At 36.4% G+C, this 24,185-nt stretch overlaps 1 protein-coding gene and 1 non-coding gene across 2 annotated transcripts; both read left to right on the top strand.

Moving 5' to 3' along the window:
- The first annotated feature begins 7,524 nt into the window (after positions 1-7,524).
- On the top strand, positions 7,525-11,240 carry LOC127787443 (protein HOTHEAD-like). Its single transcript, XM_052315496.1, has 5 exons — positions 7,525-8,077; positions 8,665-9,306; positions 9,489-9,874; positions 9,995-10,560; positions 10,943-11,240. Exons 1-5 carry the CDS (start codon positions 7,987-7,989, stop codon positions 10,983-10,985), a joined length of 1,728 nt encoding a protein of 575 aa, XP_052171456.1. The 5' UTR covers positions 7,525-7,986; the 3' UTR covers positions 10,986-11,240.
- A 1,802-nt stretch (positions 11,241-13,042) lies between these two features.
- Positions 13,043-13,123, top strand: TRNAL-AAG (transfer RNA leucine (anticodon AAG)). The gene has a single exon. It is a non-coding gene; the product is annotated as a tRNA-Leu (tRNA).
- The last annotated feature ends 11,062 nt before the right edge of the window (positions 13,124-24,185 follow it).

Below are 24,185 nucleotides of genomic sequence, written 5' to 3'. Positions count from 1 at the left end.
AACATTCACAGTGCTGGGATCAGAAATTACAAACGCAGAGAAACAAAAAATATAAGAACAGAGACACAAGAGTTTTTACCGTGGTTCACCTCAAAACGAGGCTACATCCACGTTGAGCTCGAGAGAGAAGAGCTCACTGCACTATGAGATGAAAAATCGGATTACACTCTCATAAGCCCTCAATCAAAAAAACCCCTCAAACAATCAATGGTTCGAGAACACAAAACTGCCGATCAATCACTTAATACAGATTAAAGGCAAACCTATCGAACCACTAAAACTATACAGACATGTACAGGAAAAATAGAATTCGGGAACAAACCAGAAAGAACCCTATCCAGAAGGCGAGAGCCTTCAACCAGCAAGAACCAGCCCGCAAGAAATCAACCCGATAGAGAAAACCTTTCTGATTATCCTTCCGACTTTTCTTTTTGCCTCTCTCCCAGATCACATCTCGAGGCAGCGATTAAAAGCAATCAAGAGCGGCTGAGATTGCGCCTCAAAAAAGGTGAGGATTAATGGACCAGATCAAATCGTGCAAGCACGATTAGAATCCCAACAGAAAACGGCAGAGGAGCAGGAGAGCAGGAGATGATCGGGCAAAGGATGAGGGAGCATGATCAGGCGCCAGCTGAGGGTCAGCTGATGGTTGCCACGTGCAGCCATCCAGTCAGCAAAGAGAGACGACACCGTTTGGAGCTTCACAATTAACAAGAAGGATTAGCTTGTAGAAGACATTGTTGTCAAGAAAAAGATTCCACAATATGTTCTTGTAGTTATAGACTTGTACAATCCAAGATGTTCGCAAACTTGCATTATGGATTCGACTTATTAGTTTCATGTGTCCTATTGGGGAATGGTTCTCCACTTATGACTCAATTGACAGTGAAGTTGTTTTGATGGGTAATGATACATCTTGTAAATTTGTTGGTATGTGACCGACACAAATTTGAATGTATGATGGCAAAGGAAGAACGTCGATATATGTGACACATGTTCAGACTTGAAACAAGAATCAGATCTCATTAGAGATATTGGATTCTATTGGTTATTGGTATTCAGTTGAAGGTGGAGTACTCCCAATCAACAATGACACCTTGGTTGTCATCAAAGGTATAAAATTCTAGAATTTGTACGTCTAACAGGGTTTTACTATTTCAAGCATAGTCAATGCAGCATTATCGTCATTGTCAAATTTAGAGGTTACTCAACTATGGCATACAAGGGTAATCCATATGAGAATGAAAAAGGCATTTCATTGTTAAACAAAAGAGGTTTACTTTATGGGAGAGTATAGGGTGTTTGGAATTCTGTGAACATTGTGTTTTTAGAAAGCAAAAGAGAGTCAATTTTCAAATCATCAAGTCATCAAACCAGAGGTATTTTAGAGAGTATATATATCCATTCAAACTTTTGGGGGCCATCTCAAGCTCTTTCCAAGGGTGGTGTCGGATACATTCTGACATTTATTAATAACTACTTAAGAAAGGTTTGGATTTAGCTCTTGAAACAAAAGGGTAAGGTTTTCATAACCTTCAAGCATTGGAATACCATGGTTGAGAAATAGACCAACAAATTTGGTATGTACTTGAGGACAACTAATAACCTAGAGTTCTATGGAGGTGAGTTTAAAATTTTGTTAAGATCAAGGGATTATCAAATATCACACAATTTTAGATACACTTTAGAAAAATGAAGTGGCGCAAAGGATGAACATGACACTCTTAGAGAGAGCACGATGCATGTTCTCCAATGCCAATTTAATTAGATAAAGATGTTGAGTGGAAGTAATTTATACAACAATTGTTATTTAGTTAATTAATCTCCAAGCACACCCATTGAATTCAAAACATTAGTTGAGGGTATGGTTAGGTACGCCAACTAATTATTTTAATTTGAAAATATTTGATATGTTAAAGATGACAAGCTAGATCCTATATCTAATAATTACATATTTTTAAGTTATATTAAAGGGTCGAAGGGATATATGTAGATTATGGTGTATGGATGATGAATCACCTAAATTCATTATAAGTAGAGATGTGATTTTTGATTAGTTTAGCATGTTTCACCCAAAATAGATGTTTCTAGTCCTATTGATACAGATGAACAAGAATGTATTTCAAAAATTCAACAGCTTGATACTTTAGGTTCTATGCCATTAGAACATTCTTCTAGATAAAAGGAACATGATTCTCCAAATAAATCTCCAATTGAGCCATATTCAATTGCTAATGGTAGGGAGAAGAGAATAATCAAGCAACCTTTGAGGTATGCATCTTGTGCAAATTTGATTTCTTTTTCATTGACAATTGGTCATAAGATAGATAGTGCCAGTGATCCTTCATCCTATTTGGAGGTTGTTTCATGTGATGATCATGCTAAGTGGATAATGGTTATGCATGAGAAGATAAGTCACTTCACAACAATGGCACTTAGGATTTGGTGAAGCCAATTATTGGAAAGAAGATTATTGGGAATAAATAGATCTTCAAGAGAAAGAAAGAAATCCTAGACATGAAAAATGTAAGTTACAAGGCATAGGTAGTAGCTAAAGGCTACAATCAAGTAGAAGGTGTTGATTTCATTGAAGTCTTCTCACATGTTGTTAAGCACTATTCTATACGCATGTTCTTCTTGCATTAGTAGGTATGCATAATCTTGAGTTAAAGTAGCTTGATGTCAATACTGCATTTTTGTATGGTTACATCAAGAAGCAGATCTATATCCATCATCTTGAGGGTTTCGTCATTGAAGGAAAGGAAGGCCATGTTTGCTTATTGAATTAGTCTTTCTAAAGCATGAAGTAATCTCCTAATTAAATGTTAGTATTTGAGATTTGACTCTTTTATGATTAGCCAGGGATATTTAGGAGCAAGTATGACAATTGTGTCTATTTTAGGAAGATTGCAAATTAAAACTTTGTTTACCTATTATTATATGTTAATGACATGCTTATTGCTGCTAAAGATATGTCCGAAGTTAACAGGTTGAAGGCATAATTGTATTTTGAGTTGAGATGAAAGATTTGAGATCAGTAACTAAGAAAATTTTAAAGTAGAAAAATTTCGGTTAGTTAAGAAAAATATATTGAGAAGATTTTGGGGCACTTTGCCATGAAAAATGTCAAACTAATAAGCATGACATTTGCTTCTCATTTTGAGCTTTCTACTTTGCTTTAATAATTCAGTGTAGTTGGTAGCATTATGTATGTTATGTTTCATTTGTACCTTTCCAAATGTTTCACATGCAGTGAGTGTTGATAGCAAGTATTTGTCTAATATAGAAAAACCTCATTGGGATGCAATTGAGTGGCTCTTGAGATACTTGCGGGATACTTCAAATGTAATGCCAGAGTTTGGAGGAAATGGTAATAAACTTATAGGATTTGTGGATTCATAATTTGATGGAGATCTTGACAAAAGAATATATCTTTTAAGGTATGTATTTACCTTTGGTTCTAATGTTATCGGTTGAAGTCTATCTTGCATCCTATAATTGTTTTACCTACTACAGAAGTAGAGGCAGGGTATATGGCAATTACAAAAACAATCAATGAAGTAATTTAGATACGATAGATTTGTATATTGAGCTTAGCTTGGATAATCAGGTAATTATAGTGTTTTGTGATAGTTATGGTGTTATACATTTGATCCTTGATCAAATATATCATACAAAAACGCCTCCAGCGTACAAGTCAAGTGATTGAGCCACAATAAGTTGAGATTCGCACAAGTAAGTCGTGGGTTCCATTCATTTCCTTACGCAGTGAGGCAAAACCTCTACCTGCAATTTACTTTCTTTGTCGAAATCGAGAGCATGAGTGGCGAGGGACCACACAAGGCAATAATCCAATATATATATATATATATTATATAAAAATAAAACATATTGATATTAGATACCATTTCTTTAAAAATGGTATGAAAGACAATCTAGCTAACATGTTGACTAAGTCTCTCACTTTGGGCAAATTCAAGCATTGCTTGGATTTTATCAATTTACACAGCACTTGAGCAACGCCCTGCCTAGGACATACCGGAGAAGGTGGAACTTATTTTACTATGGTTATGAAATTCAAGTACCAAGGTAGAGAATTAATATTAAGTTTGACTCAAATTGTAATTGTGTTTACCCATGCAAAATAGAGATAGTATTTTGATATCCAATTCTAGGAGGTTTAGTGAAATTAGGATTTTTGGTATATCCCTTCTCTATAAATACCCTTTTATAACTAATTATTTGAAACAAGAGCTTATTTAGTGTGCAATTTATATATATCTAAGTGAAATTTGTGTGAGATCGAGGGAGAGTTTTGCTTTTCTTTTGTATCCCTCTTCATTCACAGAATGAAATTTTTATCCTCCTTTAGCCATGGATGTAGATACATGGTCTAAATTTGTGTGTCTGATTCATTTGATTGTGTGGACATTGCAAAATTTATTTTTTGTTTAATTTTTCCCAACAGGGCTAAAGGAAAGGAATAGAGGTAAAAGAAGTGGATGTTATATTACTAGCTAGAGCATAATGCCCACGGGGCCGGCCCAAGGCCTATATTTTTTAGGGCCCCCAAAAAATATAGCAACTATTGGTTGGGGTCTCAAAAAATACAAGTCAGCAGCCATCTTCACCAAGACGTGCAAGTAGCGTGCCGCTATAGTCCCGCGCAATAAATGTGGAGGGCCACCAAATTTATTCTGGCCTAAGGCCTCATTAAGCCTTGGGCCGGCCCTGAATACCCATTATAGTGACATCCAATTTACATGATAAAATTCTTAGGGGGCGTTTATTAAAATGAGCAAGATAAGAGGCATCAAGATAAGTTTGAAATGTCTTTCGGATCAATATATGAAATGATCAAAATAAGATTGGGAAACATTTCACGATTTCTATCAGACTGTTTGTTAATTTTTTTGGAATTCACTAATGATTGTACTTTTTCTTTTTATGTGTTTGTTAATACATATGATAAGCATCAAGATAAGAGTTTTTTTTATTAAAATATTCCTATTATCAAATTCATTCAAAATTATTTGTTAACATCAACAACAAATTTTTGATTAAAATAGTATTTTATGATTAATATGAATTGTCAAAAAATAAAATTAAAAATAATATTTTATTTTTTAAATTAATGTTCAAAAATAAATTTAAAAAGAGTTGAAAAGTAGAAATAATTATTATTGGAATTACAATAATTTCACCTAGATAATTAAAAATGGTCAAAACATATTTTCATAATAGATAATAAAATATAAAATTAAATAAAATAATTTAAAAATTGATGAAAGGAATTGTATTAGTTAATAAAATATATATAGAGAGAGAAATTTAAATTTGAAAAATCAGTAAAAGGAATAATGTCATTTAAATTTTAAAAATTGTCAAAATATATGATAATTTAAAAATATATTAAATAATATTAATTATAAGGCTTAAATGAATAAGTTCTTTTAATAAATTTAAAATTTTAAAATATATTAAATTACATTAACTATCCTAAAATGAGCATATAAATAATTGAGACTTATCTGAAAAATATAAGATAAATTTATCTGAGATAAGAGATCAGATAAATTTATTTTAAAAGAAGGAGATAAGAAGTCACGTGAGAATTTTTTTAAAAATGATCAAATAAGTATAACAAATACGTTAAAAAGACTAAATATTCGAAATATTTTTCATGACATTTTTTCTCTCTTTATCAAGATTAACAAACATGCCCTTAAAACCATGAATGCACATATGAAACAATCAATATGGGGTTTGAAATGACATTTAACGGCACAAAAAGTAGAGGCCTGTCCCTTTAAACTCTTCTATTTGGTTACCATGATATTATTATTACGTTTGAAATGACATTCAACGGCACAAAAAGTAGAGGGCTGTCCCTTTAAACTGTTCTATTTGGTTACCATGATATTATTACATAATACAGCTAGTAACGTTTCTCCATAATAATTATAAATTATTGTCATAGTTGTTAATTAATAAATAACTTGATATTGTTGGAATTTTCAATATAATTATTTGACTGCAAATTATAAGTGTGTGCAATAAATGCTCGAGCAGAAGAGAGGAAAGGAGTTGTCAGAGCCCATCTACCAAGCATGAATTTATTTTGTGATAGCTCTGGGATGGTTCATTGAGTGAATTAAGGCATCAACTACTCCAAGCAAGTGGTTGAATCCCATTAAGATCAGACCCTACCATCTTTATATTCATTCAATACAGCCTTACCTTTGATCTACTAAACGACTCATCCCCTTCATCCATAGCACATTAATCCTGGATTTCTGTTTATGTAATGTCACACGATTCCTACTCTCTTTGAAAATAACACGACTCTGTATGCGTTGACATTTAACGGTTCTTAGGGTTTCTTCCATTTATTTATGTTATTTAATTGATTGGGGGGGGGGCATTGACAGATGGTACGTACTGTACCATTTTCCAATTGTTTTAGGAAAACATTAGCATAATAATATCTATATATATATATATATATAGCTCCACCCAATTAATTAATTAGGTAACAAAAATTAGTTACCAGTAGTTTCTTTGCTCATTATAATTAATATATTCAAAAGTTGTTGATTTATTGCTACTTTTGATGTGGGTACCATATTAGCTACCAAGTTTTAGAGTTTGATGTCTCGGGGACATAAGTCAAGTGGTAGGGTAGTGATACTCTAATATTAGTACTAGTAGATCACGAATTTGATACTTGACTTAGGCAACGGCCAAAGACATGCCTGCGATTTACTCTCTACCAAAATTGAGAGCACGAACGACGAAAAATCGTGTAAAAATGATAATTTCAAAATTTAAATTTTGATGGTTACATTTTTTAGCTACTAAGTTGTTCTATTTAAAAGATCTACAGAATTTTACTGTTGATATTGTTTAAAAATTTAATCAAAATAAGTAAAGATTTAGTGTACAAAATAGTAAAGATGTGATAATGATAGTTTGATAATTATGAATTATTTTGGCGGGTACTTCCATTTAAGATATATATATAACCGTAAATATATATATATATATTTTTATATCACTTGATACTTAGTAAGGTTACAAGGAAAACCCAAACTCAAGACGTGAAACTCATGGATCTTAAACTTAATTACCTATATATATATATATATTTTAGACTGCAATTATGATGATCATTAATAAGCTATATTAATTAATATTATTATTATGCACAGAGATTTTGTGTAAAAAGAATCTGATATTATTTTGTATGACATCAATCAACCTGCTAATTAACAAAATCGGCTAATTAATTCATATTCATATTCAATACAAATAGATCAAAGAGACAATAATAGCTAGGAACCGGTAACCTTCACTAGCTGTGCAAAAAATTAAAGCTAATGGTGATGCCAATCTGTCCTCCACTTAATCTTCCATGCATGGCCACAACAATGGAACCCCCATGTGCAAACTATTTAAGTTCTGCAATAATTACTGTTGATCCTTCCTATGAATTATATATATATATATCCTTCTTTCAACTGCCAATCTCTCTCTCTCTCTCTCTCTCTCTCTCTCTCTCTCTCTCTCTGTATGTATATGTATATATATGTATGTTATTGGAGTGTATTAAATCAATGTCACATAAAAGTTGGTGTTTTAAGTTGGCTTTAAATTCGAAGGGGCAGATGCGTGTGTAGAAATATTCAGCTAGCAAGGGGATTTGGCTTTAGCTTTTGTAGGCATATATCCCACAGTCTGTGCATTTGCTTGATCTGTTGATCATCATCTTTATTGGGTGGTGCGTGGTGCGTGGTGGTGCCGCCGGGGAAATTGATGGGAGCAATCTTTCCATTTTCAGAACATATTGCCGCCAAGCTCGACGTCATGCATTCTTAATGCTTGCCTCGTTCGCTAGCTTCCGCACGCATATATATAAACTACATTGTCTCTTCTCCAAAGCTTGAAGATTCACCAGCAGCTGCTTCCAGTTATCTCAAACTGAAAATGGAGGGTTTTGGCCGCCGGTGGACATTGGTCGCCGCTGCTCTCGCCGGAATTCTCTTCCTTCAACTCGGCCTCTGTTCTGCAGAAAAAGGTGCATACATATATATATATATATATATTCTCTAAATTAATTAATTTGGTTGGTATAATTAAGCAGTTTAATTTATTATTTTTGGTGGGGATGATATTATATATATGCCATATATTATGGGTACTAAAACAAAAACATGACCCAAAAAAAGATGAGATGCAAGGAAGGAAGGAAGACACATTTAAAAGGATCTTCTGGTACCCATTGCCTCCCAAGATCTATATTATTATTTTTATTATTTAATTTTTATCATTCTGCCCACTAATGTTAATCATCCTGCCAAAAACAAGAGAGATATCAATTTTGAATTAAATATAATTAGGTAGAATTTTAAAATTGAATTGAAATAATCTCCTAATTAATTAATTATTGTCTTTTAATATCATAGTATAGTATACACACACACACACACACACACTTAAAAATAAATAAAATTACATCCACAATTTGTTTGTTTTCATTGTTATATAATAAAAAATCATATAACAAATTAAAATTACTTAAATATTTTTTTTGCTGGTAAATCAATTAAATGTTACTGTACATTAATCTCTCTCTCTCTCTCTCTCTCTCTCTCTGTTCTTAAGCTCGAAACTACACGTTCATGCACGAAGCAACATCGTCGCCGGAAATATCTTACTACGACTACATCATCGTCGGCGGCGGCACCGCAGGCTGCCCGTTGGCCGCCACCCTCTCCCAGAACTACAGCGTCCTGCTGCTCGAACGTGGCGGCTCGCCCTACGGCAACCCCAACATAACCAACCTAGAAGGATTCGGTCAAGCCCTCTCCGATCTCTCCCCGAACTCACCGTCGCAGCGCTTCGTCTCCGAGGACGGCGTCATAAACGCCCGAGGGCGCGTGTTGGGCGGCGGGAGCTGCCTGAACGCCGGGTTCTACACACGAGCCGGCACAGGCTACGTGAAACAGGTGGGCTGGGACGGGCGACTGGTGAACGAGTCGTACGCGTGGGTGGAAAAGGTGGTGGCGTTCCAGCCACCGGTGAAGGCGTGGCAATCGGCGGTGAGGGATGGGCTCGTTGAAGCTGGGGTAGTGCCGTACAACGGATTCACGTACGACCATCTGTATGGAACTAAGATCGGCGGGACGATATTTGATCCCGATGGCCACCGGCATACGGCGGCGGATTTGCTTCAGAATGCTAACCCTAACGGCCTCACTGTCCTTCTGCATGCCACTGTTCACAAGATCCTGTTCAGAATCAAAGGTATGCAATGATTTTTGTGTCGTCTCAAATATGGATTTTTCCTGTGCTTCTCAACAGGGTCTACAGAGAAAGTCAAAATTATAATTTTATCAACCAAACCCAATGTAGTGATGGAGTCAACACCCGAAATTGTAATATTTTTTTGAATAATAATGGAGCTGAGTAATTACTTCATTGTACAGGAAAACCAAGGCCAGTGGCTCATGGAGTGACATTCAGAGATGCATTGGGAAAGAAACATAGAGCGTACCTGAGAAATGGGTCAAAGAACGAGATCATTGTTTCTGCTGGGGCATTGGGAAGCCCACAGATTCTGATGTTGAGTGGGCTCGGCCCCGCGGCCCACCTGAAAGCCCATAACATAACAGTGGTGCTGGACCAGCCGATGGTGGGGCAGGGCATGTCGGACAACCCCATGAACGCCATCTTCATCCCCTCTCCTCTCCCCGTCGAGGTCTCTCTAATCCAAGTCGTCGGCATCACCCAGTTCGGAAGCTACATTGAGGCCGCCAGCGGCCAAAACTTTGCCGGCGGCGCTCCCAGAGACTACGGCATGTTCTCTCCCAAGGTACAATGTTCTCGTATGTTTACTTGGAATACGTGATTTATATATGCGGCGTTAATTTTAATCATTGAACACTCAAAAAGGATAGTGCAAGTCCTCTTAGTAACAAGCATATGTTTACAGATAGGGCAGCTTTCGGTGGTTCCACCGAAGCAAAGAACGCAAGAAGCCATTGACAAAGCCGTGGAAGCCATGAGTGCACTGGATCAAGCAGCTTTCAGAGGAGGGTTCATCCTGGAGAAGGTGATGGGGCCTATCTCCACCGGGCATCTGCATCTCCAGACTCGAAATCCTAATGACAACCCGTCGGTGACCTTCAACTATTTCCAGGAGGCGGAGGACTTGAGGCGATGCGTGGAGGGCATCCAAACCATCGAAAGAATCATCGACTCGAACGCCTTCTCCAAGTTTAAGTACGAGGCTATGTCGGTACCCTCGCTTCTGAACATGACTCTGGGTTTTCCGGTGAACTTGCTACCGAAACACAGGAATGCTTCGATTTCTTTGGAACAGTTTTGCAAGGACACTGTGATGACAATATGGCATTATCATGGAGGTTGCCACGTTGGTAGGGTTGTGGATCGAGATTACAAAGTTCTTGGGGTGGATGCCCTCCGAGTCATCGACGGTTCCACCTTCAATTACTCGCCCGGAACTAATCCTCAAGCCACTGTCATGATGCTCGGAAGGTAAAAACTCAAACCCTAATGCATCCGTTCATTAGGAAGATACTGAATTATTAAGAAGATGATTGAAAGTGCCAAATAATAAAAATGACCTCACCCAATTTGCATCACCTTGCCACTATCACCTCTAGATGAAGCCCGATTGGGCTTCATGATAAAGCCCGACTGGATTTCATTCAAAATAAAGTTCGGGCTTATTTCATTCACGACAACTTAATAATCAATAATGAAATTCGATCCGGTCATCATTCCTATTATTTCTGTCAGTACAAGTAACACGATCTATGCAAGTTACGCTGTGGGATACAATTAATTACTTTGAACGCATCAATTCTACAATTAAATCCATGTGTTGACAAACGAATATTTGCCATCTGTGGTGCAGGTACATGGGGGTGAAGATGCTAAGTGAGAGACTTTCAAGCTAGTGATGATTAATTCATATGGGCATCATAAACTTTTATTTTGGGGGAGATAACTTTGTGTGCATTGCATATATACTATATATAGGCCAAAGTTGTTGATTTTGGTGATGTAATTGCTGAGTTTTTGTAAGATTGTTGCATGGTCTGGGCCATATAATAATATATTTATGATATATATATATATATATATACAATAAACTTTGGGCCCAACTCAAACAAATTCTTTGTACTGTCATAAAGAGAAGAGAAAGGAATTCTTGATTGAAGAATCAAAGCAAAATTAGTTATGCTAAGTCTTTATATAGTAAAGTCCCAGCTCGTTAACTGCCTACTAACAGGGCTGACCCTGGGATTTTAGGGATTTTTAATAAAATTTTATATGGGCCCCTAAAAGCTAAGCATATTATATATTTTATGATATAATATTATATATATATATTGTTGTTGCCAAAATACAACAATTAAAATTTGTGATGCGTGGGGTTCACTCGAGCTTGATGTCGGGTGAAGTTAGGTTGCCGTTAGAGATGCTGTCACGAGGGAGTTTGCTGTTAGGATGCTCGCCACAAGGATTTGTCTCGAGTCTTGCCACTAGCCTTTACCACTAGCCCTTGCCACAAGCTCTTACCACTAGCCTTTGCCACAAGCCATTGCCACAAGCTCTTGTCACTAGCCTTTGCCACAAGCCTTTGCCACAAGCTCTTGCCGCAAGCCTTTGCCACAAGCTCTTGCCGCAAGCCTTTGCCACAAGCTCTTGCCGCAAGCCTTTGCCACAAGCCTTTGCCGCAAGTCTTTACCACAAGCCTTTGCCGCAAGCCTTTCCCACAAGCTCTTGCCACTAGCCTTTGGCCCTGTTAGCACTAAAAGAATAGGTTAGAAGGCTCGCGGGAATCTTCCCCGCGAAGACCCTCCGATGCCAAAGTCAGTCCCCAATGCCAATGACTATTCACCAGAAGCAGTAAATGTGCAATCAAAGTGTAAAGTTTTACCAGAATCGGAAGTCCTGTTCATTGTCTTCTAGTTGGGTATTTATAGGGCGCGATTTTCAAGGGTACTTGGTGGTGACACGTGTCTTCTCCTGGATGGAGCTCTTGGTTTTTTCGAAAGGCGTACACCGCCGCACCTGCTGAGAAGGCCGGTAGGCGTCCATGATTAACGACCGCGAACTTGCGGCACTGCCGTGAGCGTGTGGCAGGTCGCGAGCTCGCGGCATGGCCTTGTCGCGAGCTTGCGCTATGCCATTACCGCAATCTCGCGGCAAGGCATTGCTGCGAGCATGCCTTTGTCGCGAGCTTGCGGCAAGGCTGCCCGCTAGCTCGCGGCTTTGTGCCACGATCTTTCGACGCACTATCGTTAATTAATTAAAATAATATTTCGATTTTTTCTCCCCAATTTCTATGGCACAACATATATAAATGGGCCCCTAAATTTTATATGGGCTTCTCGGCTACTTTTTTTTTATTTATTATATAATATTATATATATAAGTGACAATGCGCTGTATCGTTACATCAAATTTATTCTATTGTTCGTTAATTGTGATTTTTTCTTTCATGAAAGTCATTTCTCTTCTTTCTATTATTTTAAATTTTTCAACTTAAAATTTGTTGGATGTGAAATGGGTCTAGGCTGCCTAGCCCAAGACTGGTCCTAGGTGAGGGGCCTTAGGTGACCACCTTACTCGCCTACCATCAGGGCAAGCCCTGCCTACTAATTCTCTAATTAATTAATACAAGCTAACCATTATATATATATATATATAAACAACATAAGCCAAACAAGGACATGTTAGTTAACAAACAGCTGGAGGTCTTTAGCTTCATGCCTTCACAAAAAGGTAAAATACGTGTTGGAAACATATGAGCTGATGCTTAGAGATAAATAAAAATATGTATGTAGTACCGTCGGCATTCATAATTGATTTCTATTATTTTTTCCTGAGATGCCTGAAGAAAGACAAACGTTGTAAGGAAGCAGGGGAAATTTATTTACGTATGATGAGTAAAATATAAGGTAGATATTACGGTTAATTGTATTACACGAAGGCAACTTGACATCGAGTTGAGATGGCCGAGTTGGTCTAAGGCGCCAGATTAAGGTTCTGGTCCGAAAGGGCGTGGGTTCAAATCCCACTCTCAACATCTGAATTATTTTTGTATCGCTTAGGCGTAATCAATATATAATTGATTGATGATTCAGTTTTTAATTGATTTTTACAATTAACTAAATTCTATATATTTACGTAATGCTCATTCAACGGAGTAATCAATATATAATTGATTGATAAAATTTAGCTTATTTCCACACACACACACACAAAAAAAAAACCCAATACATTTGATTGTTAATAAAATTTGATTAGTATATATTCAAAAATAATTAAAGAAAAAAAATAAAAAAGCAAAAATAAGGCGACCTCTCATGCCCCAGGCCGCCGGTCGCGACCAAGGTAGGAGGCCCTTAGTCTGTCGCGATGGTCTTGGGCTTTGCCCTATGTTGTATGGAAAAATATTATTTTTTAAAAAATATAAGAAACGAAAATCTTGTGAAAATGTGTAAATAAAAAAAAATAAAGGGACCTTTTAATAAATATAATTTTTAATATAAAAATAGTTATTCAATTTAGAAATAAACATAAATTCTATAATACATTTAAACAAATTTTAGAAAAAATTAAAAATTTTGAGTTAGAGACGAACAAATTTCATCTATATTCGTGGATGAAAATGAGTTTCTAAATCAAAAAACGTATTTTTTTATATTTTTCTTATATTACAAAAATGTCACAAAAACTTTCTAAAATTGCAAAAATACTCAAAAAACGTTTCTTTGCTTTTCAAAAATGGAAATGTTTCGAAAACGTCAAAACGATGTCTCGAGAAGTTTTCTTGCATCATAGTTTGCTACTAGGGTGAGAAACCCCTTTTGCCTCTTACTAGCTACAGGGACGAGGGATGTCTTCCCATTTCGTTGAGAACAATAGCACATAAATGAGATTGAAATCTCCTCCCCCTTCCAAGAAAGGCTAGCTGTTAGTACATTTCCTAGAGTACGGAAAAGAGGGAGGGGTCCCACACAATGTACAAAACAAGATAACTTCTCCAACATTTAAAAATTCTTTCAAGGGGATAAACATCATTTGTAAGAGATGAACATGATCTATAAGAATCATAATCCTAGTGAACTTAGAATTACTCCATACTCTACAATAAATAAGAACGCTCTCATTTTAGAAAAATAAGTCTCTAATACTAATGTGAATACTGCTCTCAGACTTCCAACATTTTGGAATGTTTATCCCCATACTATTTTCTTCCTTGCAGAATTGGACAACTTGATGATGACATTTTCACCTCATAAATTCATTGTTGTGTTTGAGTGACAACAATTTTCGTTGTCTGTGGGAAACGTACAAAAAGCCAATGAGTGAGTTTGCAATGTCCCAAACAAGAAGCTCTACTAACGAACGAAGTCAAGAAGAAACAAAGACCTAGTTTATGGGGGCAACCACTTGGGATGCGAGATGGTCCATTTCACTCTACAAGACCACCACAAGATAATCTTCTCCATGCCACTCAAGACACCTAGCCTCAAGCTTGATGGGAGACTTACTCCTGGGTTTAACGGGGAACTCACTCTTAGGACAGACTAGAGACTCATTTTCAAGGCCTGTAGAAGACCTATCTCGACAGCCACATGGACCCATTTGGATAGGCTTTTTCCATAGTACTACGTGCTGAGTATAAGGTCTTGTAGCGCCAGCATGAAGAGAGAATACGGGCACTTTAAGAGGTGGCAAGTTTATTGCAAAACATTGCCCTACATGTGACGTTGCCGCTAACCCTGAAAAGGTTAGTGTCTAGCTCGATCCCACTTTAAGAAATACAAGAAGAAAGTTCTAAGACCACTTTAGAATAGCGAATGATGCAATCATAGTCCACTACCCATTGGAGGACTCACATGAGCAACTCCACCCCTCCCCCCTTCGTTGGATTCAAGATTGAAAAAATAGGAAAGCCTGGAAAAGACTAAGAAACAACCAAAAAGATCCTCAGAGGAAGAAGTATGTCAAGACTATAAGAAGCACATCAATTGATGAAGATTGGATTCCACTAAAGGGTTTGTGAAACAGATCAATGAAGTTGAAGTACCATTAGCATTTAGCGCTCACGAGACAATGGATGAGAAAAGGATAATTGAAGAAGTCTTGAAGTAGAAAAAGTTGTTGTTGGCATCGAAAGATCAACCTTAAAGAAGAGTTTTTTTTGCCTTGGGCATCATAAAAAAATGTTTACCAAAGAAGTTCAAAATGCCCGAAATATCTACATACTCAGGCAAGGGCAACCCCTATGACCATATTCAAAACTACAAGTCTTTCATGGTGTTGTAGGGATAGGAAGATGAAATCATGTGTAGAGTTTTCCCTCTGACCTTGATGGATCACGCTTGAGTATGGTACAATGGTCTGCCCAAGGGTTCCATATCCACCTTCAAATATCTAAGATCTAAGTTCATTAAAGCATTTATCAACAGTTAAAAGAAGAATGATGTAGCTTATCTTCTCGATAGCAAGCAAAGTAATAAACCTTCGGCATTACATAGATCGATTTTGCAACATGATTCTAGAAGTACGAGACTTGCAAGTAGGAGTGGCGGTAGTAACAATGTTGCAAGGGACCAAGTCCACATCACTACAAGAATCTTTGGCTTTAGACCAGCTAACTATCATGGTTGACTTGTTTGTAAGGGCAAACTAATACATTCTTCGAAAGTCATGAGTATCGTCATAACAAACGAGAAGAGAGACAAGAAGAGGAAGGAAAGAAATTCTGATGATTGTGAAGACAAGAAAAAGACAAATTTAAGAGGAATGATGGTCCCTTGAAATTACAATACAAGAATTACACTCTACTTTCTAAGCCCCAATCCCACATCTTGGAATCCATTGAAAGGTCGAATTTATTGAAATTCCCTAGAAGAATAGACTGACCTGTGGCAAGAGACAAAAATGCTTACTGCAGATTCCATAAGACATATGGGCACAACACGGATATATTTTGTGATTTAATGAATCAAATTAAGTCACTAATTAGAAATGGAAGGCTTTAAAGGTATGTTTGAATAGACGATAGGGATAAGATAAGACATGAAGAAAAGGTAAAGAGAAAGGACAGGTGCACAGATGAAAGACGACATAATGACAGGAGAAGAAAAGAAAGACAAGATCCCCCACTAGACAATCAACTAACTAACCAAGTTTGCTATGTGATATCAAGGGGAGAAACCATGGCTAGCCACACCTTATTGTCAAGGAAAGCCTATGCACGACAAGCTTAACTTCTGTTCAACTTATTATCCATTCACCTCTGTTCAACTTCATGAGAGAATTAGTCCCTATAGCCAAAGCAATATAAGCTGTTATCACTTTGGGTACAAAACCTCAGAGTATCACTCGACAAGCCGACTTTATGGTAGTCAAAACACATTTTTCATTATACAATATCATACTAGGGCACCAACTTTTGAATGACATAAGAGCAGTAATATCTTATAGGTAATTGCTAATGAAGTTACCAACAACTAATGGGATTGGACAAGTCTGAGAAGACCAGAAAAAGCCACGAAACTATTATATATCCTCTACAAAGAAGAAAGATATGGGGGAAACTCACATTATTGTTGAACAGCCAGTAAACAAGCCCCAACCGGTGGAAAAGTTAGAAGCATTGCCTTTACATGAGGGAAATGCAGAAAATTTGGTTTATGCCAGAAGCTAACTACCAAAGGGAACTAAGGAAGTAGTGAAGTGCTTAAGAAAGAACGTAGATATTTTCTCCTGGACACTAGAAGACATGCCTAGAATAAGTCCATAAGTAATCTCCCATCACTTGAATGTGAACCCAAATGCTAGACCAATCAAGTAGAAAAAAGAGAAATATCTCCCTAAAAAGGAAAGAGGTTATGGGCGAGGAAATCGATAAGCTACTGGCCACCGGGTTTATTCAAGAAGTCTACTACCTAGAATGGTTGGCTAATGTAGTCATGGTGAAGAAGACAAACGTGAAATGACAAGTTTGCATAAATTTCACTAACCTGAACAAAGCATGTCCAAAGAACTCATACCCATTGCCTCGAATTGAGAGAGTGGTTGACGAAACATCTGGGTATGAGTTGCCATATATCACCATATCATAAAGTATCTACCAGATGCCGAAAAAACTAGCTTTATTATAGAATGAGAACGTACTGCTACAAAGTCATGCCTTTTGGTCTAAAAAATGTCAGGGCAACATATTAGAGGATGTTGAATAAAGTTTTCAAAGATCTGTTGGGAAACACTATGGAGACATACATAGATGACATGATAGTAAAAAGTAAAGGTGACAAGTCTCATGCTAAAAAGATAACTGAAGTCTTTAACGTGCTTCTAAAACATAGCATGTGGCTTAACCCTGCCAAATGTTCATTTGACATGAAATCAGGAAAGTTCCGAGGATACATGATAATGCAATGAGGAATTGAAGTTAACCTAGGAAAATACAAGCAATTCTTGACACAAAACCCTTGAATTCAATTAGGAAACTCCAGAGGTTGACAAGAGGGCTAGCTACCCTTAATAGATTCTTGTCATAGTTAGCAGAAAATAGTTTACCATTGATTAGTGGTTAATTTTATAAAAATTTTGTTATAATTATACCCTTCTTTTGATCTTAAAAATAGTTTAAATTAGATATTAATATATATTTTATGGTTATATGCAAGTTTAAATTGAAAAATGAATGAAATGAAATTTTAAAGTAAAATTTAATAATAATAATAATAATATATAAAATTATATATAATACATATACATCATTATATGCATTCATGTAATATATATATAATATAATATAATATATATATATATGTGCCATGTGTAATACATATATATAATATATAATTTATTAATAACATTAAATTATTATTATTTTTTTTTTTAGGCATGAAGAATTAAAGCCCATGAAGACTTAAAGTCCATGAAGAAATCAAACCCATGGAGAAATCAAGCCCATGAAGAATTCAAGTCCATGAAGAAATCAAGCACATGAAAAATTAAAGTCCATGAAGAATTCAAGCCTATGAAGAATTAAGGCCCAATTTGAGCAACCCATGGAAGATATTATTTGGAGAAGGCCCAAGGATTATTTTTAATCCTAATAAAGATTAAAAATCAATTTATAGAAATCTATTTTTATTTTTTATGTGAGAGCTTTATTAGGTGTGTTTTTTAGCTAAAATCCATTTAACTATTAGGTGGATATTATAGCTAAAATCCATTTAACTTTATGAATGCTTTATTAGGTATGTATGTTAGCTAAAATCCATTTAATATTAGGTGTGTATTATAGCTAAAATCCATTTAACTTTAAGTGTGTGAGTGCCCATTAGATATAATTATGTCTAGTTGAATAATTGAAATTGTGTGGTTTGTATTGCATCTTGTGGCTTATAAATAGATCACTTGATTGCATTTGTAAGTGTGATTATTATTCTTGAATCAAAGTTTAGTTGTTTCCTTATAATTCTCTCTTTGAGAATTGTTCTTGTTCTTTCCCCTTTTCTTTAGTATTCTCTCTTGTGATCTTACTTCCTTCCTTTCTTCTTTTAAATTCTTATGTCATTTATTATTACTTTATTATTCACTGCCTAAATGGCCGGTTAATTTGTGCCTTTAAATTTCTTGTCATTTTAGTTCTTGTTATTTAATTATTCACCGCCTAAATGGACGGTTAGTTTATGCCTTTAAATTTCTTGTCATTTAAATTCTTGTTATTTAATTATTCACCGCCTAAATGGCCGGTTAGTTTATGCCTTTAAAATTTCTTGTCATTTAAATTCTGTTATTTAAATTACGTCGTTTAAATTCATGTCAATTAACTTTTAAATGGAAATGAGTAGTTAAATCTAATCTTGGGTTAAGGCAAGGACAGTGTCCAACGCCAATGATTCCCAAAGAAAGCTGCGCTTTAAATAAGTAACATTAATTTAAATTTCAATATGAGTGTATCTTAATTATTGAGAAATCACTAGGTTTGGATTGGAGCGTAAGCCTAACTTAGAGCTTTCATGCCATGTATGAGAGTTACTAGAACTGGAAACGCTATCATACCCAAACCCGGATGATTAATTTAGTTGTTTTGTGTATTAAATGCAATTGAATTTATGGTGGTTGCTTAAATTAGAATCCCGCATATCATGTATGGGGATTGCTTAACCTAGAACTATCATCATCTCTAATTGCATTTAATAACAAACCCTCATATCTGAAATTAAATTAATGTTGCTAATCTTTTATGCTAAAATTTAGGAATCAACGGGTTGGCACTGAAATTGTCTTAACTCAAGTACTATCCAATTTTATATTCTCACTTAAAGTATTTATTTCAATTACTGCCTCAATTTATTTCCTAATATCTGTTGTTTAAAAAACCATAAAAAACCTTGTTGCCAATTTATCCAAATGCGTGTGTGCTTGTGTGACATTCTTTTTATTTTGCCATAAATAAATCTCTCAGTGGACGACTTGGACTCATTCAGAAAATATAAATTTAAATTTGGGCTACAACTGCACTCGTACACTGACGAGTATAAACCTCTCACCTAAACAAAGAAAAAAATATAAAATTTTTATTGTGTTTTGTTTTGTGTTTTAATTGCAGGGTGGGAGTGCAGTCAACCATTCCTTAAAATAAGGGTAGGGAAGAGTTTGAAGTGGATGAGTGAATGCCAGAAAACCTTTAAGGCATTAAAAAGTATCTGAAGGAAGTTACCTTATTAACAAGACCAAAAACTAGGGAGCCTCTATTCATGTACTTGGAAGTGAGCGAAACTTTAGTCAATGTTGTCTTACTAAGGAAGAACGAACAGAAGGATTAGCCAATATACTATATCAACAAGGTACTCCAAAGAGCTGAAACAAGATATCCACATGTTTGGAGAGTAGCGTTGGCATTTGTGACGGCTTTAAGAAAACTATATTTCAAAGCCCATTCTATCACAATCCTAACTGATTAACTACTTTGATAAATTTTGCAAAAACTAGAGTGTTCTAGAAGACTCGCAAAGTAGGCCACTAAGTTGGGTGAATATGACATCGACTTTCAACTGCGATGAGCCATCAAAGGCCAAGCCTTGGCAAACTTCATAGTGGAATGCACACATAAACAAAAATTAGCGAAAGTGAATTCTGGTGAACAGAAGCTATTCATGACGAGAAATCAAGCTCATAAAGAAGCAAAACTAGAGCAGTACTAATGTCCCCAAAAGAAGACATCCTTGAGTACTTTTAATGATTTGGCTTCACAAGCTCTAACAACATTGTAGAATACGAGGACTTAATAGTTGGAATAAACCTAGCCCCAAAAATGGAAGCTGAAAGACTAATGGCACACAGTGATTCTCAACTGGTGGTATAACAATTTCAAGGGTAGTATGAGGCTAGAGAATCATCGATGACATAGTACTTACAAAAACTTAAGAATTTAGCACAACTTTTCAAAGAATTCCAGCTAGTACAGATTAACAGAGCATCAAATAATCATGTTGATGCTCTATCGAAGCTACCATCAGCAAAAGAAGCTAGCAGATGGAAAGTACTTGTGGAGACCCCTCTAAAAGCCTAGCATTGAAGAGCAGGAGGCTCTTACCATAGAAATCGATGAAGACTGGAGGACTTTGATTAAAAAAAATTTGAGAATGGACGAGCTACCCTCCGATCCTACAACTACAAGGAAAATGAAAGTCAAAGGCATCAGGTTCATCATAATTGATGGGATACTATACAAAAGGGCCTTCACAACACCCTTATTAAAATGCTTGGGCTCTTAGGAAGTCGAGTATCCCTAAACAAAACACATAAAGGAATTTGCAGATAACACCTCAGGGCAAGATCATTGGCAGCTAAAGCACTTTGGTTAGGATTCTTTTGGCCCAGATTACAGAAGACGCTCTCGAGAAAGTTAAAAGTGTGACTAATGTCAGTGGCACACACCTATTTAGTCTGCGCTAGTCACTTCCAGACAACATATCTACCAACCTACGCCTTTCACGTAGTGGGGATTGGACATCTTGGGTTGTTTTCCATAAGTGACGGGTTAGGGGAAGTTTCTTTTAGTTTCCACCAACTATTGTACTAAGTGGGTAGAAATAGAAGTGTTGGCCTTAATTATGGAGAAAAAACGGAAGCAATGGTGTGGAAAAGCCATCATATGTTAGTTTAGCATGTCCCTAATAATCAACATCGATCCTTTCAAGTAGTTCAATTGTGAGGCCTTCAAAACATTTTGTAGAAACCTTGGAATATAGCTAAGGATAACCTTGGTAGCATATCCCCAGGCCAATGGGTAGGTGGAAGTTTGTAACAGAACTATTTTGCATGGGATGAAAACATGACTCGACAACGCGAAAAGGACTTCAGCAGATGAACTACCAACAATATTATGGGCGTATTAAACCTCAAGTAGAATCTTTTTGGTGAAATTCCATTTTACCTAGTTTATGGGAAAAAGGCATTAATCTCAGTGGAAGTTGAGGCAAAGTCTCCATGATGGTGCAGATTTGATGAGCAAACCAATGATGCATCATTAAGATAAAGCTTGGATATGATCGATGAGAAAAGAGATCAAGCAAGCCTTAGGATGGTCGTCTACCAACAAAGAATGGCTAATTATCAGAAAGAGATCTCGTGCTACGAAGGACTGCTATCACAAATGCACTCCTTGGGGAAGGAAAGCTACGAGCCAATTGGGAAAACTGTACCAAATCACAAAAATGATTAGGTCAAACTCGTGCATTTTACATGCTTTATAGGGGATGACATTAACAAAATTTGGAACACCAATCACTGAAAACTATATCTCTCTTATAAATTATAAGGAAAGTTTTTTAAGGACCTGTTATCGTAGCTTTCAAGCTGATAAAGGTATCCCTAAGTACATTCGTGGACACAGGAAACATGGTCTTATGGATGCTCTTTTTGTGTGTGAAATATATCTTATTGGTAAAAATAACCAATATAGGCAATCACCATGGAAAAACAACATGAAAAACTTAATTGTGGTTAAATCCACCCAGGAAGAAAAAATCGTTAAGATGTTTGCGGGTCACTTACATTAATGGATAAGGTACTTGCCCTAAGAACATGCAGATTATATGAAAAAACCATGAAGATGTTCAGGAGTCATTTGCGTCAATCGATGAAGGACTCGCCCCGAGCATAGGCGAATTATACAAGGAACTATTAAAATGTTGGGGGGTCACTTGCATTAACGAACAAAGGACTTGCCCCAAGCACGGGCAGATAAAGTACTTAAATTACACGAAAAATCATTAAGATGTTTAGGAGTCACTTGCGTCAACAAATAAAGTACTTGCCCTAGGCACATGCAGATTATACAAAAAACCATGAAGATGTTCAGGGGTCACTTGCATAGATGGATGAAGGACTTGTCTTGGGCATACGAAAATTATACAAGGAACCGTTAAAATATTCAGGGGTCACTTGCATTAACGAACAAAGGACTTACCCCAAGCATGTGTAGATTATTCCAAAATATGTTAAGATGTTTGGGGCTTACTTGTGTCAACGTACGAATTACTCTTCCCGAACACACGTAGATTACATGAAAAATCATTAAGATGTTTAGGAGTCACTTGCATCGACAAACGAAGGACTCACCCTAAGCACACATGAATTATATGAAAAATGTTAAGATGTTCAGGAGTCACTTGCGTCAATGGATAAAGTGTAATACCCAGTATTTAATATTAAGAGTATTTTCAGAAATTATGAGGTCAAAATGGTATTTACTATAGTTTCGAGCCTATGTGTAATATTCAAAACGTAAACAAAAGGTGAGGGACTATGCCAAAGCAAGTCAATGAAGGTAAAATTGTCCAAATAAATGATATTTGAAAAAACCAAGAGATTTGCAAAGGTTTGAAGTCAAAAACACGCGATTAGGGGCATCCGGGCAAAAGTGCAAATTTTGTAAACTGTATGAGGGAGGTCAAATCGATGAGTTTTTCAGAAATTATTGAGGGAAATGAATAATATGAAACTTGGGGGTAGTAGTGGAAGTGTCAGAAGATCTAGGGGTGCCAAGAATAGGGAGAAAATGAGATTAAAAATAACTTGGGGGCTAAACTGCAAAATCTAAAAATTCAAGTGGGAAACCGACTGGCCGCACTGTGGCCGCCGGCCAACTGCCTGGAGGTGTCGGGAAGGTCTCCTGGAGGTGCTATAATGGTCTCCAGGTGATGAAGAGGCGATTTGTGGTCGCCATTGGTCGGAAATGGCCGAGACGCGATCGATTTTAATGGCGGATAGGATCGGTGGTTTGGCTGAATTTTTTGAGGCAATTTTTGTCATGATTTAGGGCTAGTTGGTCAACTTGGAAGCTAGATTTGGGGATAAGGGGATAAGATCAATCGATATTTGGTGGAAATTCGGGTCAAGAACGAGTATAAAAAGGGGTTGAGGCCGAGGGTTTCAAAAACAAAAATGACCAAAATTGCTCTCATTGTTGATAGAATCGAGCCTTGGGGATAAGGGGCTTTTGTTCTTTGGGTTGTGGGAAGAATTTCTGGAGATTTTGGGGTCGTTTGGCATAGAAATCATCAAGTTTCAGTGACTTCGCCGGAAAATTGAGCTCGCCAGATCGCGACCTACAACTGGATTTTAAACCTTTTTTTGATGACTATTTTGATCATTTGAGGGCACCATCGTGGTCGCCTCATCGAGATCTTTAAGACCCTGAAGTCATTTTGGCCAAAAAAAGGTCATCGAAAAGTCGCCATCGCCAGAGAAGACGACCTGCACCGACTGTGCGTGGGCTTCACTTGCCGAAGCCTTGGGTGGCGCGTGAGGTAGGTTTTTCTTTTGAAATTAATTTTATAATTTTATTAAAATTATTTTAGGAATTTTCATGGAAAAATATTTGGTGAAATCTGATGTTAGGTATTTTTTATGAATTTTCGAAGGTAAGAAAGGTTTAAAAATAGAGAAAAATAGAAAAAATTAAGAAAAAAAATAGAAATATTGATTTCTAAGGTCTGAAATGGTAAATAGGAGATGATTGGGCTGTTGGAATGAAGGATTGCATGATTTTCGAGGTGTAACATGTTTTTCGAGACAAAAATTGATCTTTTTCGAATTGAGGTGAG

Source organism: Diospyros lotus, chromosome 12, assembly GCF_014633365.1.
Source record: "Diospyros lotus cultivar Yz01 chromosome 12, ASM1463336v1, whole genome shotgun sequence".
NCBI lineage: Eukaryota > Viridiplantae > Streptophyta > Magnoliopsida > Ericales > Ebenaceae > Diospyros > Diospyros lotus.
Note: the sequence above shows the minus strand (reverse complement) of the source record. Positions and strands in the feature narration are given on the sequence as shown.

What these genes read in the sequence shown, in the direction of transcription:
- LOC127787443 (XM_052315496.1), top strand. Translation starts at nt 7,987, where the DNA reads ATGGAGGGTTTTGGCCGCCGGTGGACATTGGTCGCCGCTGCTCTCGCC. An exon ending in GATCCTGTTCAGAATCAAAG is followed by an intron (nt 9,307 to 9,488) that starts GTATGCAATGAT and finishes TTCATTGTACAG; the next exon opens with GAAAACCAAGGCCAGTGGCT. An exon ending in ACGGCATGTTCTCTCCCAAG is followed by an intron (nt 9,875 to 9,994) that starts GTACAATGTTCT and finishes ATATGTTTACAG; the next exon opens with ATAGGGCAGCTTTCGGTGGT.